This window comes from Opisthocomus hoazin, chromosome 18 (assembly GCF_030867145.1).
Source record: "Opisthocomus hoazin isolate bOpiHoa1 chromosome 18, bOpiHoa1.hap1, whole genome shotgun sequence".
NCBI lineage: Eukaryota > Metazoa > Chordata > Aves > Opisthocomiformes > Opisthocomidae > Opisthocomus > Opisthocomus hoazin.
In genome coordinates this window covers 18,947,924-18,962,413 of record NC_134431.1, presented here as the reverse complement: position 1 = coordinate 18,962,413, position 14,490 = coordinate 18,947,924, and the positions used below count along the sequence as shown (strand labels likewise).

At 53.0% G+C, this 14,490-nt stretch overlaps 1 protein-coding gene across 2 annotated transcripts; it reads right to left on the bottom strand.

Moving 5' to 3' along the window:
* Window positions 1-765: 765 nt before the first annotated feature.
* KIF3B (kinesin family member 3B) lies at window positions 766-13,952 on the bottom strand. 2 transcript variants are annotated; one of them, XM_075438344.1, is made up of 9 exons: window positions 13,906-13,952; window positions 7,891-9,329; window positions 7,201-7,302; window positions 6,410-6,532; window positions 6,180-6,298; window positions 5,837-5,950; window positions 5,056-5,161; window positions 4,668-4,846; window positions 766-4,413 (listed from the first exon to the last, which is right to left on the bottom strand). In XM_075438344.1, exons 2-9 carry the CDS (start codon window positions 9,271-9,273, stop codon window positions 4,320-4,322), a joined length of 2,220 nt encoding a protein of 739 aa, XP_075294459.1. In that variant the 5' UTR covers window positions 9,274-9,329; window positions 13,906-13,952; the 3' UTR covers window positions 766-4,319. The 2 variants fall into 2 exon arrangements, with proteins under 2 accessions (XP_075294459.1, XP_075294460.1); XM_075438345.1 differs by lacking the exon at window positions 13,906-13,952 and adding an exon at window positions 13,437-13,495.
* Window positions 13,953-14,490: the final 538 nt, after the last annotated feature.

The window sequence follows — 14,490 nt, the reverse complement described above, 5'->3', positions numbered from 1 at the left end:
ATAACAACGGGGTCAAAGGGCTGGGAGCGGAGGGGGGGAGGGCGGGGCTCGGCGACGGTGGCCGCGGCGGGACACGGCGGGACCCGCGCGCCGCGACCGAAGGGGCGGGGCCGGGCGCGCGGCGGGCCTCGGGCCCCGTTTGAAGGAAAACAAACCGCAAGGGATGCCGGGAGTTGTAGTCCTCGCGGCCGCCTCCGCCGCGGCGCCGCTTCCGCCCGTGGACTACAGCTCCCGGCGGGCGCTGCCCGCGCCGCACGGCATGCCGGGAGCCGCGGCCGCCGCGGCACTCGCCTCATGGCGGCCGCGCTTCTTCACGCGGGCCGGGGCTGGAGAGGCGGCACCAGCCGGGGCGGGAGGCGGCTCGGCCCTGGCAGAGCGGGCTCCGGCAGGTCGGAGGGGCCCGCGGCTGACCCTCTGCCGCCGGCTGCTGCGAGGAGTGAGGATGTCGGCCCCGCCGCGGCCTGTCCGGGCGGCCCGAGGCTGCTCCCCCCCGCGGAGCCGGCTTCGCGGCGGGTGGAGGTCGCCGGTGTCCGGCCGCCGCCGGCGGGCTGCCCCTGCGCGCCCGTCACCGCTCCCTGCGGCGGGGGCAGCGGGGCCGCCCCGAGGCGCTGCCTCCTGCCCGCGCTTTACCGCCTGCTAGTCACGTAGCTCGCCCTGAGGCGATTTTTTTCTTTTTTTGGAAGAAAAAGAACATCGGGCATTGTGAAACGTGAAGTCCCTGAACCCTGCCATCCCTTTAGAGATCAGGAATGAAAAATGGGCACGTTTTGATAGATGCAATAAATCTTACTGACTTTATTACATATGGCGCCTTAGGATCACTTTACATTCCTAGACAAGAGAGATGATACCAATAAATACAGGCTGTAAAACTATGGACAGAACTATGGACAGGTTCTTTGCCTACAGATCACCTCAGAGCAGGCGGAGATGGGCGCATCTCCCGGGAGCCGAGCCCTCACGCGGGCAGCGGTGCCGGCAGGGAGAGCCTCGGGCATGCCGCCTCGAGAGCGACGGGGGCTGGAGACGGCAAAAGCGCCCGGACCCGGGGAGTTCAACCCCCGGGGCCGCGCAGACAGCACCGCTGCTCTCATTTTGGCTCCGTCTCCAACTGCGGCTTCCGCAGGTTGCCTTTTTCCAATTCGTGTTCTAACACGGCGGGAACAGACCCCGGGGAGTCGCACTGAACCGTTCAAAGCCCGGTGCACGTTCACCGCCGCGGAGAGGACAGATCCCGGTTCACAGGCGCCTCGCTGAAACTCTCCGCGTTGCGCGAAGGCAGACTTCCTACACCTAAACCCAACACCGCCCGCAGGTCTGATCTGATCTGTGTAACGCACCGAGGGGCCGTGACAGAGGTATGGGTTTTAGAAGATTCAAGCAGCATGCAAATATTTTTAAAAAAGGCGCTAGACCTATGTTAAGGATTTTAAGAAAGTGCTTTCGTTCCTATGCTTCAGTGTCACGCGGTGCTTGCTCCCAAGAGCCAGGGGCCGACTTCTGCTGCACGTCACTTTTTAAAACAAGATCCCATTATACAGATCAGAGCAGAGATGAGAAGGGTGTTGAACATTCCTATGGAGAAACTCCGACGCGCACGCTGTCCGAGGGCCTCTCCCAGGAGGCAGCAGGACTTCCTGCCTTTGGCCGCTAACCCGCAGGAAGCCCCGACGGTTCACATCGCACCCAGAGAGGGGCAAACTCGGCAGGAATGCTTCTTAAAAACTCCAACCCAGAGCTCAGTATGTTTTGTACAGCTTACGACAATGTATTTTACCTTAGTATCAGTGCCACTCTGAGCATCTGGTCGAGGGTAAGTCCATCGGAATGAGACTGTAAAAGCTTCTGTAACAATCTGAGATTGCCCACGAATACGCTAACGCCATCTCCAGCCACAGCTCCAAGTCAAATACAATGACTAAATATGCAGTTTTATTCTTTGTCCACCCTATTGAATTTCTTTCACCTTGCTAATGAATTTCTACAGAATTAAAAGCAGAGCCTTTCTGCCATATTAACCAGCTAGTTTATCAACACTAAAACGAGAACGGTTTGGGTTTGCACCGCGCCTTCCACGGTGCCAGCCCTGCCACAAGAGGAGTTTCCAGCGTGGGAGTCTGTTAATGCAGAATTCCCTACGGAACGGGGCAACTGAGGAAGTGTGCGCATGTGCGGACACAGAGGTGTCTGTGTAGGCATTATTCACATAAAACATACGTGTACATAGGTATGTACATATAGGCAGTTACATATTTTATCGCCGTTTTAGACCCCCGGCCTTGTTTCACTTCACTTCTCTGAGCACTGACACCATACAATCATCTTTTAAAATGTCCAAGTACAGAAGATTATGTGCTAGAGAGGAGGAGGAGAGGGGAGAGAAGGTGACATTATATTATGCAACAAGAGCCAACTAAAAGGCTCTCTGTACATGAGCAGTGCTTTATAAAAAGGAAGATTATGCCAGGTCTCCATGTTCAGGTTGAAAGAAATTTGTTGGATGCCAGCTCTCTCAAGTATAGGCAAACTCCCCTCTCCTCCACCAAAACTAATATATATATATATATATATATATGTATATACTAATCTTGTGGTCCAGAGAAGCGCTCCATGAGCGAAGGCAGCCGAGTCGGCGCTGAACCGGGCAGCTGGGCAGCTGGCTTACCAAGGCACCGTGCCCGCAGGATGCAGAGGTGAGCCGTGCCCAGTGCTCCGTCCCTCCTGCTCGTGGGGCTCAGACACAACGGAGTTCTCCAGCCTGGGTGAAGCCGCTCCGCAGATACGTAGCGAGCGCACAAGGCAGAGTCCACGCATCAGAGCATTCCTAGAAGCAGGCAAGCCCTCATACACTCACACTTGTCAGTCTGGAGGAAGTCACCGGTGAGGGAGAGGGAACAGGCAAGAACATTCATAGGACGACAGCCAACAGCAACCAGAAAAAGTAACATCCCAAGCCTCAATGTACGGTGAACTAAAACTTACGAACGAGCTGTGAGACACTAGACAAGGACACCTCACTCTGTCCTCAGCGTGGCAGTTCCACCTCCCTCTGCCCTGCCACGCGAGCCTGCAGCATCACGGGAACCTGCTTTAGCCACAGGGCAGCTTTGCAAAGAGACCGTCGAAAGCAGGAGCTCTTCCTCCCTTGTTTTCAAAGTAAAACCCCCGGAACTCACGCCAGATTCCACTACCCAGACCCGGCTGCACGTGCTTTCACTCCCAGCGGGCGCTGCATGGGCAGGCGCAAAGGGAAAGCTTCTAGCATGGAGCAGGTGGGGCACAGAAGGCGCCGAAGCTCCTCAGACAGCGAGGGAAGGGACAAGAAGAGAGCACTCAAAGGCAGCTCCACGCTACGGTGCTCCACCCTCTGCCCAGCTTCCAGGGAGAGCAGAGTCGGCCCCGGGAGCTTGCCTGGAGACAGCTCGGAGCCACCACTACCTTTCCCGTGAAGAGTGGGCGATGTGAGAAAACGGCCGCACGCCGCCCCACAGTTTAAAGACTTCGTACGGACACTGGTTTGGAATGCCAGGGGTGAAGGTGGAAGCAAGAGAGAGGAAGAAAGTTGTGGAGCTGGCACTGGTATGCAGATGTATCCTGTGACAGGGCGGTTCCCGTGGGTAGGGGTGAGGTCTGTAGGAGGTCAGGTTAGAGGAACTCTAACTTAGGCCTGTAAACAAGGAAAGGACTTCAGTTTCTATTGCTTCCTTTCTAGAGAGCACAAAGTTGCTTTCAAGACCCCTTTTTTGTCCTGCAGTTCTAAAGGGAGGCACATGCCGACATCCTGCCTGTTCAGACCAACTTCTTAACCCCAAATGGTGATGCCAGTCTTTCAAGCAGGAAGAGGAAAAACTATGCACCTAGTCAAGTGTGAACAGATCCTCTGCTTGTTAACCTCATCTCGTTCTCACTACGGAGCTCTGGAGCGGTGGTTCTGTTGAGACGACTTTCAACTCTGTCTTCGCATTGCCCAACGGCAAAAAAGCCCCGTGCAGCCGAAGGGCTAGTGCGGAAGGACAGACGGTGATGCTGCGAGGTGATCCCCACGCTTCCCACTGCTTCTAACACACTTCAATGTACCTCATGCATTTCTCATTTCCTAACTAAAATCTGTTTCCCACGGAGGCCAAATGCTGAATTTCAAGCAGGTATCTTCCTGTGGCTCGGCGCACCCGGACTGGCACAAGTCAGTTACACAGCAAAGAGGCCACCTCCAGGGGAGAGGGGCTGGAGTCTGGCTGGCAGTTCTCTCTGCAGGTTTTTACTTGTCTCTGCTCTCGGAAGGCAAAGGCTGTTTGCACCCCGGAGAGGAGCTGCTGGTTTTACTTCGGAACCAGCCCTCGGGACTGCGGGTAGAGCTGAGAACTGTGGGTGCCTGCTGAAGAGGGTCCCCCTGATTTTCTTCCAGTTTTAGGCCTGAAGAAGCAAAAATGAAAAAATAACCAAAAAGCCCCGACAGTGTCACCTATTACTCATTAAAATTAATCTTCCAAAAGCTGAATTTACTTGCTAATCAGTCTCAGCCTTCTCTTCTGTCCCCTGTCCCTCTCTTTCTCTCTCTGCTTTGCAGCCAAGCTTCTCTAAACTCTACTGACGAGAAGTGCTGACAGCCAGCAACTGTCCTTGTCCCTCTGCTGTTGGCTAGGCTGCTTGCTGAAACTCCCACTCACCTGGGTTTTGATTTTTTGTTTGAAGTGCTCTCAAAGATTGAAGCGTCCACCTGTATCTCTTCTTCCTCCTGCAGAGCCGCTTCTAGAGCCGCCTGAACTTTGGGAGCAATGGCTGGACCTTCATAGTCTCTCGTTGTTCGGCTGGGCATGTCAAGTTCCAGCAATACGATGTTCTCTGCCTGAGACAGCAGAAGCAGAATCAAAGTCTGCATGTTTTCATACAAATTGTTTCTTTTCCCTCCAGAAGCTTATTCTGAAGAACTTCATAAATGTATGCAGGACACCATAAAAATTTGCATCCCATTGATAACCTAACAATCCTCCGAAACCACCATTCCCCTGATCAGGAGGGTGAACACGTGAAGGCTGTGACCACATCTGGGCTTACCCTGTACCGAGCCTCTGGACGGACCATCATCGACGCCCTGGCGTGCTGGCTCAGCGGCCTTTTGTATCCTACAGCAGATACCGGTCTTTTCATCATCTGCTGGTTACTAGAGAAAAATGGATACTCACGTCTATTATACACCAAAACCAAAGACTCCTCTTGGAGTTTAGGAGCTAAAACGTCTGCAAATTCCACACCGAAATATGTTTCAAGAGAGCAGAAGCTACCCAGGCTGCATGTGCAGGAAGAGCCCTCTCATCAGGGACAAGAAGATAAGACAGTTATCCCACGTCACCCGTTCCCTGCACAAAGGGGAGGGTTTACACACGTTTTTACTCTACAGACCACAGATGCACTCAGCTGCACCCAACTTTCTAAACTTGCTGTAGAGAACTTTCTGTAGAGCGTCAGGATCTAGCCACAGCTCTCATAATAATTTGAGAGCTTTCCTATCTAAAACAGCAAAGAAATATGATAGGAATTTACGGCTATTTTAACGGTGAATGCACTGTTACATGTATTTTATACATCATTATTGGGCTCATCTAGAAGAAAGAGCCTAACCTTCCAAGAATTCTCCTAACTGTCTACTCCTATTTTATTCAACCTACTAAGAGGAATAAAATTTTTTATTTTATGGTGCAGCAAGAAGCTACGAACTCTAGAGGACCACTTCAAATCCCCAGTTCAATCCCTCTTTCAGGGTACCTTGCTCTTGACAGCTAGAGGGTTTCCTATGACCTATAATTCCATCCCAGGAAAAGATTCGAAGTACACTCACTCCAGACGGGTTATTGGATGCAGTTTCCACTGGTCTTCCTCTTCATCAAAGAATGACCTGTTCATGATCTTATTCTTTTCTTCCAAGGGAATAAAATTTTCAATAATCAGGTGCCTACATGCCACCACAAAAATGAGAAATACACAGGAAACATAATTAGCTGATGCTTTTCTCCACTGCTCCTCTCCTGCTGACTTAATACCGCCCTGGAAAAGCAGGAACGTTTTAGTTCTCTTATTTAAATCTTGTTCCACAAGCATGTGCAAGGCAGACCTTCCAGTCCCCACACAAAGCAACCACCCCTGTTACAGTTAATAGCAGGCAATGAAGTGAGGGGACTTACTTCAGCTTTAGTTCCCTGGTAAGTTCATTCTGGGTCTGTTCCAGCTCCTGGCGCTCCTTGATGTGCTCTTCTTGGAGATCATGGATCTCTGCCTTCACAGCTTGCAGCTTGGAGAACAACTGGAACAGACAACAAGAGCCGAAGTCATAATGTGCCCACGATCCTTTCACTTTCCCACACAAGCTGATTTTAATCCTAACCCACGAGACGTGGAATCATTGTCTTTTTACCTTTTTGAGTTTTTTGGTCTTTATGTCCACCTCTTGCTGAAGAGAACTATAGGTCTCCTTCAGCTCTAGAGTTTCCTCGTCTCGACTTTCCATCTGTTGCTGGATTTCTCGCTCCCGACGTTTCTGCAGAACATGGCATACAATATTAAAGACCACAACCATGCTGCCGCCTCCAGGCTGACGTACATGAAACCACCGCTCAGGGCGTTTTTACCTCCCTGCGTTCCAGGGCTTTTGCTTCTCTTTCTAGTTCTTCCTATCTCTTGCCTTAGAAATACCAGAAGCATTAAATCTTCTTTGTCCTTATTTTGCTATTAAAACCAGATCATGTGAATAAGGGCTCGAGCTTCAGTTAAAGAAATCAAGGGTCATGTTTAGATTCTTTTCTTCTTATCAATTCGTACAAGTCATGGCACTTACAGAAACACCAACAGAAAATGCGTAACAGAAAATGAACTTTTAGCACACAGTAAACACCCCCCCCTCGAGCTAATGGCTGATCTGTCACTCCCGGAGGTCTTCCAATTACTTCCTCACTTACAGACAGCTCCAATCAAGAGAGGACATAAATCTTTAATGTGAAAAGCTGGGAGAAAACTATTCTAAACCTTCTTTACATACTTCATACAATGGTGAGCCCTTCCCCCTTCTTTTGAGATTAATGATTGCCATTAAACCAATTTTAGGATTAAGCCTGGGAAAATTTTCTTAGGGTTTCTCCTGATACAATGTTTTAGAAAAGCTCTGCAGCTAGGCTTTCCACACAAACTAACAAACATTCTTCCGTGTACCTGTTCTGCAATTTCCTGTCGTTTCTGTTCCAGGATTTTCTGCTGTTCGTTCGTGTGATCCACAATATTTTTCCCTCCCACCAGAAGCTTGCTTTCCATTGCCTGAAAGGAAAAACCACGGTGAGAAGTTTCTCTCAGTGACCACAGAATGCAACTTCCTCTCCTACGGACACAACCTCTTCAGGGCAGCGCCCTTATTTAACGTTCTCTTTCAAGTCACCTGCTGCAAGAATCACTATTTCTTAAAATTCCTACAAAGCTGCGGGATTAACGAAACGGTAACTCGCTGGGAATTGTGCCTTGCTGCAAGGTGTGAACGAAGCTGGAGACCCACGACGCGTGCTCTCCTGTAAAGAACTTGTTCGTGATCTGTGACAGAGCGAAGCACTTTTTGTGCCACAGCTTGTGAAGAGACGTATGGTCACATTTTATTGTGCTGATGATTGCTTCAGGTCCTAAAAGATCAGCACATAAGAACGATGAAACAACTCATGAATATTGAAGTATGTAACTAATGGTGGAAATTTCAACTTCTGTCTAGAAATACTTTATTTTAAAATCTTCCAATCTAAACACAAATCACTATCCTGGAAATTTTTGGTGAAATATCTTTAAGATTTGGGAAACCCTCTTTTCTCCCCACAGCCTAAATAAATTGCTTTCAAAAAGTAGGACAAGGAAGGACTCTACCTTGATTTTAGCACTCAACATTTCTGTTGCTTCCTTCTCTCGCCTCAGGTCCTCCATTTTCTTCTCCTTCTCTTTCAGCAGTCTCATCTTTTCTTCTGCGACCAAACTGTGATCCTCAACTATCGCTTTCTTCTCAATTTCCAGCTTTTCTTGTTGCTCCCTCCAATAGTCGTCTTTGTCATCTCCCTCATCCTCACCCTCTTCAGTGTCCTCCTCCTCTTCCCCACCATCTCTCCTCCTTTCCCTCCTCTTTCTCTTGCCAACAGACCGTTTTTCCAACTGTGCCTTGAGTCGAGCGATCTCTTCCTGGAATTCTCGCAGCAGAGCATCCTTAGGATCCTCATTCACTCGTGGCTTGTTCTTGATGTTTTTGGCACGGTTGGCGTATCTCAGTGTTGTCAGAGTCTCCTCCACGTTGTAAGAGGCAGGGCCTATATTGGCCACCATCACAGTTTTGGCATTGCCACCTAATGAGTCTTGAAGTAACCTCGTCAGCTTTGAGTCCCGGTATGGAATGTGCGTGCTTTTGCCGTCTACTAGGGCAGAGATAACGTTGCCCAAAGCTGAGAGAGAGAGATTGATTTTCGTAGCTTCCTTTAACCTTTCCCCCTGCGCTCCGGTCTTCGCTTGCCGCTCGCTGCCTGCAAGGTCAACCAGGTTGAGTTTCCCCACACGGATGTGATTCTCTCCATCGAGTCCTAACTCGCTGCATTCGATGGTGATCACAAAAATGGCATGAGATCGAGAGCTGTGCTCGTTCATGTTGGTGGCACCGACTGAGCGATTTTGGTTTCCCACGTTCATGACGTGCTCTATCTCTTTGACGCTTTTCGTAACAAAGGAGGACAAGTCCTTAACATACACACCTGTATCCGGCCTCTCCTTCAACTCCAGCCGCCTGGACTGATCCTTCGATAACAAGTCTCTGATTTCTTCTTGGTATATTTCCAAGTAAGAAGCTCTAACTAGGTATTGCTGATTTTGAGACCTAGAGATGTGGGTGAAGATGTGATCGAATGAATTGGGGATGACCCCTCTTTTTTCAGGATCACCACGCACCCCTTCCATCGTATACGTTTTCCCTGTCCCGGTCTGCCCGTAGGCAAAGATTGTCCCGTTAAACCCCTGCAGAACAGAGTCCACGAGAGGCCTGAAGGTCTCATCGTAGAGCTCAACCTGCTTGGAATTCCAGTCATACACAGCATCGAAGGTGAAAGTTTTAGGCAGTTCATGAGACGTCCCGCGTGGATTCTTCACCGAGACCTGCCCTAACTTGACATCCACGTTAACAACTTTCTCGTACGAAGCTGTCTTCTCCTTGCTATTCATCGGCCGGCATCGCACCACCACCCTGACAGACTCAGAGCTCTTCAGCTTCGACATGACAGCAGCTCTGTGGCTGGCGCGCTCTGATCGATGGAGGAGCCCGTGCTAGAAACCTGAAACAGAAACAAAGCAGGAATAGGTGAAGGCAGTTTTCTGCAGATGACAATTTTTCACAAAGCCAAAGATTCAACCTATCTACTCGAGCAGCATTCTGCATTCATTAAGTTGTGAGGGACTTTGAAGAATAAAAATAATGTACAACATGAAAACTTTAAAAAGGCCTGAGCCGAGACAGCATTATTTTAGCAAAGCCTGTCCAACAATCAGTATCATTTGCACAAGCTCTGCTGCAAAAAATCTTCGTCACATCTTTAGAGTTAATAGAGACCCTTCTCTTGACTTTTAAAAATAATCATAATGCTTTTTAAACCACTTATGAAAATAATATAATACTTTGCCATGGATTCCCTTTGCAGTCAGCCTTTTTGTTTTAAATCTCGTGCTTCGGAAACGCAGTTCCGGCTTGCTCTCTCCGCACTGCTCAGGCTCTTGAAAGGGAATCGGTCAGGTGCTTTGGTGAAGAGCTCCAGCTGCCTACCAACGCTCCAGAGAGACCGTAAATGATAAATACAGTATTTTCAGAGCTGCCTCTCCTTACGCCTCCCGTGTATCGACAAAACCTTCCCATTTTTATCAGACATTCACACTGCAGTCCCCTCTCGTGTGGTGTGACGCGATGTGTCATCAGGACCATCCGGCCACAACAGGTTTACAGCTGATGCCTGGGTTTTCTTCAGCGGTTCCCTGGAATGCCGCCCAAATGCTTTTTTCCTCTCGCGCGTTACACTTTAAAGTCCCTTTCTAGAAGGCTCCTTACAGAACAATAGATCTTTAATTGGGCTGCAGCAGCTGCGAGGACTGAAGATAAAACCATTAAATGGTTTGTCCATTTCCAGGCATCACACCCCCTGGATACTCTGCATCTCCAGACTGGGGGAACTGGTGTCACCGTTCCTTTTGCTCAAGAATCAAGTGCAAATATTTGTTACAGAAAAGTCTGCTCCCAGTCTCGCACTCTAGCTCGCTACAAAGGAAATCATTACAGCCACAAGCATAGCACAGCCTTCCGACGCTTGCAAATGCAGCAAAACAAACCCGTCATGTGCAGTGAACTGCCCGGGTGAGGCGAGCTCCCGAACCAGCGGGCAGCGACACGGAGCGTGTCCACCACCCCGCCGCCCCAGGCAAGGGTGCGAGCTGCCACACCCCGGAAAATTAAGGCCCTTTGCACCCCGACATCCAAAGCTGCTCCTGCTCCCGCGCTCGCCCCGGAGCACCCCAGCGAAGCGTGGCCGCTCCTCCCGACGCCAGACGGCCGCTCTCGGCATGCCCGCAGCCCCAGAACTCCTCGCCTCTGTTCTGCTTCCAGACTGCCCGGTCAGGGCTGATCTCGCGCTTGTATTTTTTGCACCAGTATCGTCAGCACACTGAAAACGGAGAGCAGCGTTCCCCGCTCGCGTCCAGCGGGGAGCTGAAGGGAAAGGGGTAACGGTGGAGTGATCTGCATTATGCCTCGTCCAGCGCTCAAGTGACCAGAGGACATCAGGGTGCGAAGCGGACATCTGCCAGCGCTGGCCCTCCTCAGGCTTTTGAGGGTGCGTTTAAGCTCCTTTCATAGCACTTCTCATAAAAATTTCCTAAGCACTCGCTCCTTCGAGCCCGCCCTCCTCCTCCTGCAAGGCGATGGCTCCCTGTGAAAGGACCCTGCCAGCCAACATCAGCGTCCTCCTCAGCGAGAGCTCGCGCGTCTGCTTTCAGGGGAAGCTGGAGCAACCATATTTGCTTTAGGTGTATCGAGCACAACTGCTCACACAGATCTATGCCACTATTTTTATTTTGGCAATACACTTTTACCAGGATTTCCCATAAAAGCCAGCCCTGCCCAAGCACAGTGACCGACCAAAACACCCTCCACACGCCTGCTCCGGTGCTCCCACTGGATCGGGTTTACAAGATTCAGCATCCATCTAAACCGACGTTGCACAAGCCCAGTTCACCCATCCCAGTCCTTCGCGACGCGGGGCGGAGAGGAAGCAACGCGCTGTTGCCTCGCCCCGTCGCTAGCACGATGAGCTGCCATTTAACCCGCGACAAAAACACGGTGTTACTGCTAAGCGACAGCCTGACATGGAGGATCTGAACGGCGCAGCTTGTGGAATGCCGTCTGATTTCTAATAAACTCTCTTTTTTTTTTTTTTTTTTTTTTTAAAAATATCTTTCAGGAAAAGCTCCGAGATCCTTCTGCCAGCTGGAACTGAATGTGAAACTACCACGTGCTGGAAGGCCCAGGTAGCGCTGGCTCACGTTCAGTCTGGCCCAAGGGCGTTCTCGCTGTTCCCCTACGAGCTGGATCTGCAGCAACCCTCGAACAAGGGGACAGGGAACTTCAGGAGCAGAGCGAGAAGACTGAGAAAGGAAGCAGAACATTTCCAGCCCCAAATCCAGACTGTCAATCTGCATTACAAGTAATAACACAAGAATAATAAATAAACAAGTTTAAGAATTGTACGGAAACTTCAGCATGGCTTTCAGAACTTGCTTGGTTTTGTGAGGGGAAGCTCCTTGTCCTCGCTGTTCCCGTGAAAGCAGGCGGTGCCTAGCAGGAGGAAGATGAGGGACGTGCGCTGAGTTGACCAAACTGGACAATCATCCAGAAGCAGCACTTCACAACCTGCACAGGGAATTCTGGATTGCTGCTGGATAAAAACATTTCCCTCCCAGCTGACAACTCCAGACAAAGATGGCCTCGCTGCCCGACCCACCAGGAACACGTAGGCTAGAACGCCAACGGAGAGAGAACACGTGGACCGGGGACAAGCCTTGCAGAGTCACAGAAAGCAGCTCTCCCTCTGCTCACCATGGGCAGCTGTGTATGCAGACCCACACTTCTCCTTCCACATCTGCTGGAGATATTCCTCTAGTTCAAGTTCACAAGAGACAACTTTTTTTCAGGCACGCTCACGTAACAACCGATGCTGCATTTATCAGCCCTGCTACAGCGAATACTCAAATTGGGCACGAATTCTGAGAAGCACGGCCTTGATTTATTCTGTACAATTAACATCCAAAATACTATTTTGATGAGAAGTGCCGCTTCGGAAGTGATGCTGACTAACATTAAATGGGTGGAATTAAGTGAGTCTTCACAGAGACGGCGACTTCACTGCCCTCCGTGCGCTCACCAGCAAGTCAGAAGCGAAACACCCAGCACGTCCCCTCTGCGACTGAGCAAAAACTACGCTGCCTATTTGCTGTTCCTCCGGGCACATCTCACCAGTGCGAGCTTGATAATCTTTTGGCACTTCCCCCCACCTCACTTCAAGTCTCTTTTTATAGTCCCAGATGACTAACTTTACCCCTGACCTGGGCTATTTTCATAACAACCTATTGTGAATCATCTCTGATTATTTTAGCTACTGCTGTGAAGTTCACTGGAAGCACAACTTCCAGTTTCTTCTCAGATTTACCCCAGTGTGGTACTGAAAAATAAAACCAAGCAGTTGGCAGTGGTTGTATTCCCCAGAAACTCCGCGGCAACGCCTGAGCTGCCCGGAGCGGCCAGCTATGGCCAGGGGCACGGGGAAGGCACCGTGACATCAGCCCAGCGTAAAGCGACCTGGGCCAGGTCCCCAAGAGCCCGGTCAAGGTCGAGACGAGCGCATTGGCGGGCGTGCTGCAGGCCAGGAGGGGAGGGCGGGCGGCAATCCAAGCATTTGCGCTTATCTCAGTCAACACAAGGTTGTGCCTGGTATAACGAGCGATGCCACAGCCTGAAGGTGAGCCCAGGTAACCACGGAATCCCAGCATGGCAGGGACCTCTGGGGTCACCCAGCCCAACCCCCTGCCCAAGCAGGGTCACCCAGAGCAGGCTGCACAGCACCGTGTCCAGGTGGGGCTGGAATATCTCCAGAGAAGGAGACTCCACAGCCTCCCTGGGCAGCCTGGGCCAGGGCTCCGTCACCCTCAGAGGGAAGAAGTTCTTCCTCGGGTTCAGCTGGAGCTTCCTCTGCTCCAGCTTCTCCTCAGAACCCTTCGGGAGCCAGGACCCGCGAGCCCGCCCGGCCGTGCCCAGGGAACGCTCTGCTCTTCCCGGGCACGCATCGCTAACCCACCTGCCCGGGGCAGGCCCGGGGCCGCTCTGCTTCCCGGCGGGAGTTTACCGGGCTGGGGAGGCTCCTCCCGGTGCGCTCCTGCGGTTCCGATCCTCCCAGCGCTGCCGCGGCCGTGAGGCCTCGGCCGAACCGCGGGTGCCTCGCCCTGCCCCGTGAGCCAGCCGCCGCCCTGCCCTCCCCGCGGCCTCCTGCTGCCGGGGCTCGGCGCCCCCAGGGCCCTCACGGCCGCCGCCTCGGCCCGCGCCGCCACGGTGCCGCGGGGGAGGCTGCGGGATCCCGCCAGGTCACCGCGGGACGGAGCGCGGCAGGGAACGGCTCCGGGGGCGGCCTCGCCAGGCAGGGCCGGCCAGGGCCGGCCAGGGCCCGCCGCCCCCCCGCTCGCTGCCCCGGCCGTGCCCGTGCCCACGCGTGCCAACGGGGCTGTCCCCCCCGCGGCGGCTCCTCGGGCCGGGCCACACACGCGCGGGTGCCGGGGGGCGGCGGGACCCACACAGAGGCCGGACCGGGCCGGACTCACCTGCGCCGTCACCATGGAGCCGCGCGGCCGCCTCCTCCCGCCGCGCCCCTGACGCACTTCCTTAGCAACGCGCGCTCCCGCCCCCACGCCGGCGCTTCCCTAGCGACCGGCCCCGGGGCGCCGCCTCGCGCCGCAGCCGGGACAAAGCGGCCGCGCGCGCCCCGCCCCGCCCCGCCCGCGCCGGGTTTCGCCCCAGCGCCGCTGCCGCCCGGCCCCGCCCCCTGCCGCCCGGCCCCGCCCCCTGCCGCCCGGCCCCGCCCCCTGCCCCGCTTCCCACCGGAGGAGCACAGCCCCAGGCCGCTATTGTCACTAAAACGGCTTTATTGTTACAAAAACGGGTTTATTGTCACCAAAACGGGTTTAGTGTTACAAAAACGGCCCCTCCAACCCCCCCCGCATTTCGCGACCCCCCCCCCCCAGCCTGGAGCAGTGAGGTCTGGGCTGGCGTTTTGGGGCAAAACCACGGGAAATTGTAAGTCCCGGCAGCAGCCCGAGGCCTCGGCCAAACCGCGGCCCCCCCGCCGGGGGTAGGGGTGCTCCCGGCCCTACACTGGGCCGAACTGGGCTCTGGGCAGCCATTCCACC

What these genes read in the sequence shown, in the direction of transcription:
- KIF3B (XM_075438344.1), bottom strand. Translation starts at nt 9,273, where the DNA reads ATGTCGAAGCTGAAGAGCTCTGAGTCTGTCAGGGTGGTGGTGCGATGC. An exon ending in TGTTGAGTGCTAAAATCAAG is followed by an intron (nt 7,303 to 7,890) that starts GTAGAGTCCTTC and finishes TTTTCCTTTCAG; the next exon opens with GCAATGGAAAGCAAGCTTCT. An exon ending in ACCAGGGAACTAAAGCTGAA is followed by an intron (nt 5,951 to 6,179) that starts GTAAGTCCCCTC and finishes GGTGGCATGTAG; the next exon opens with GCACCTGATTATTGAAAATT.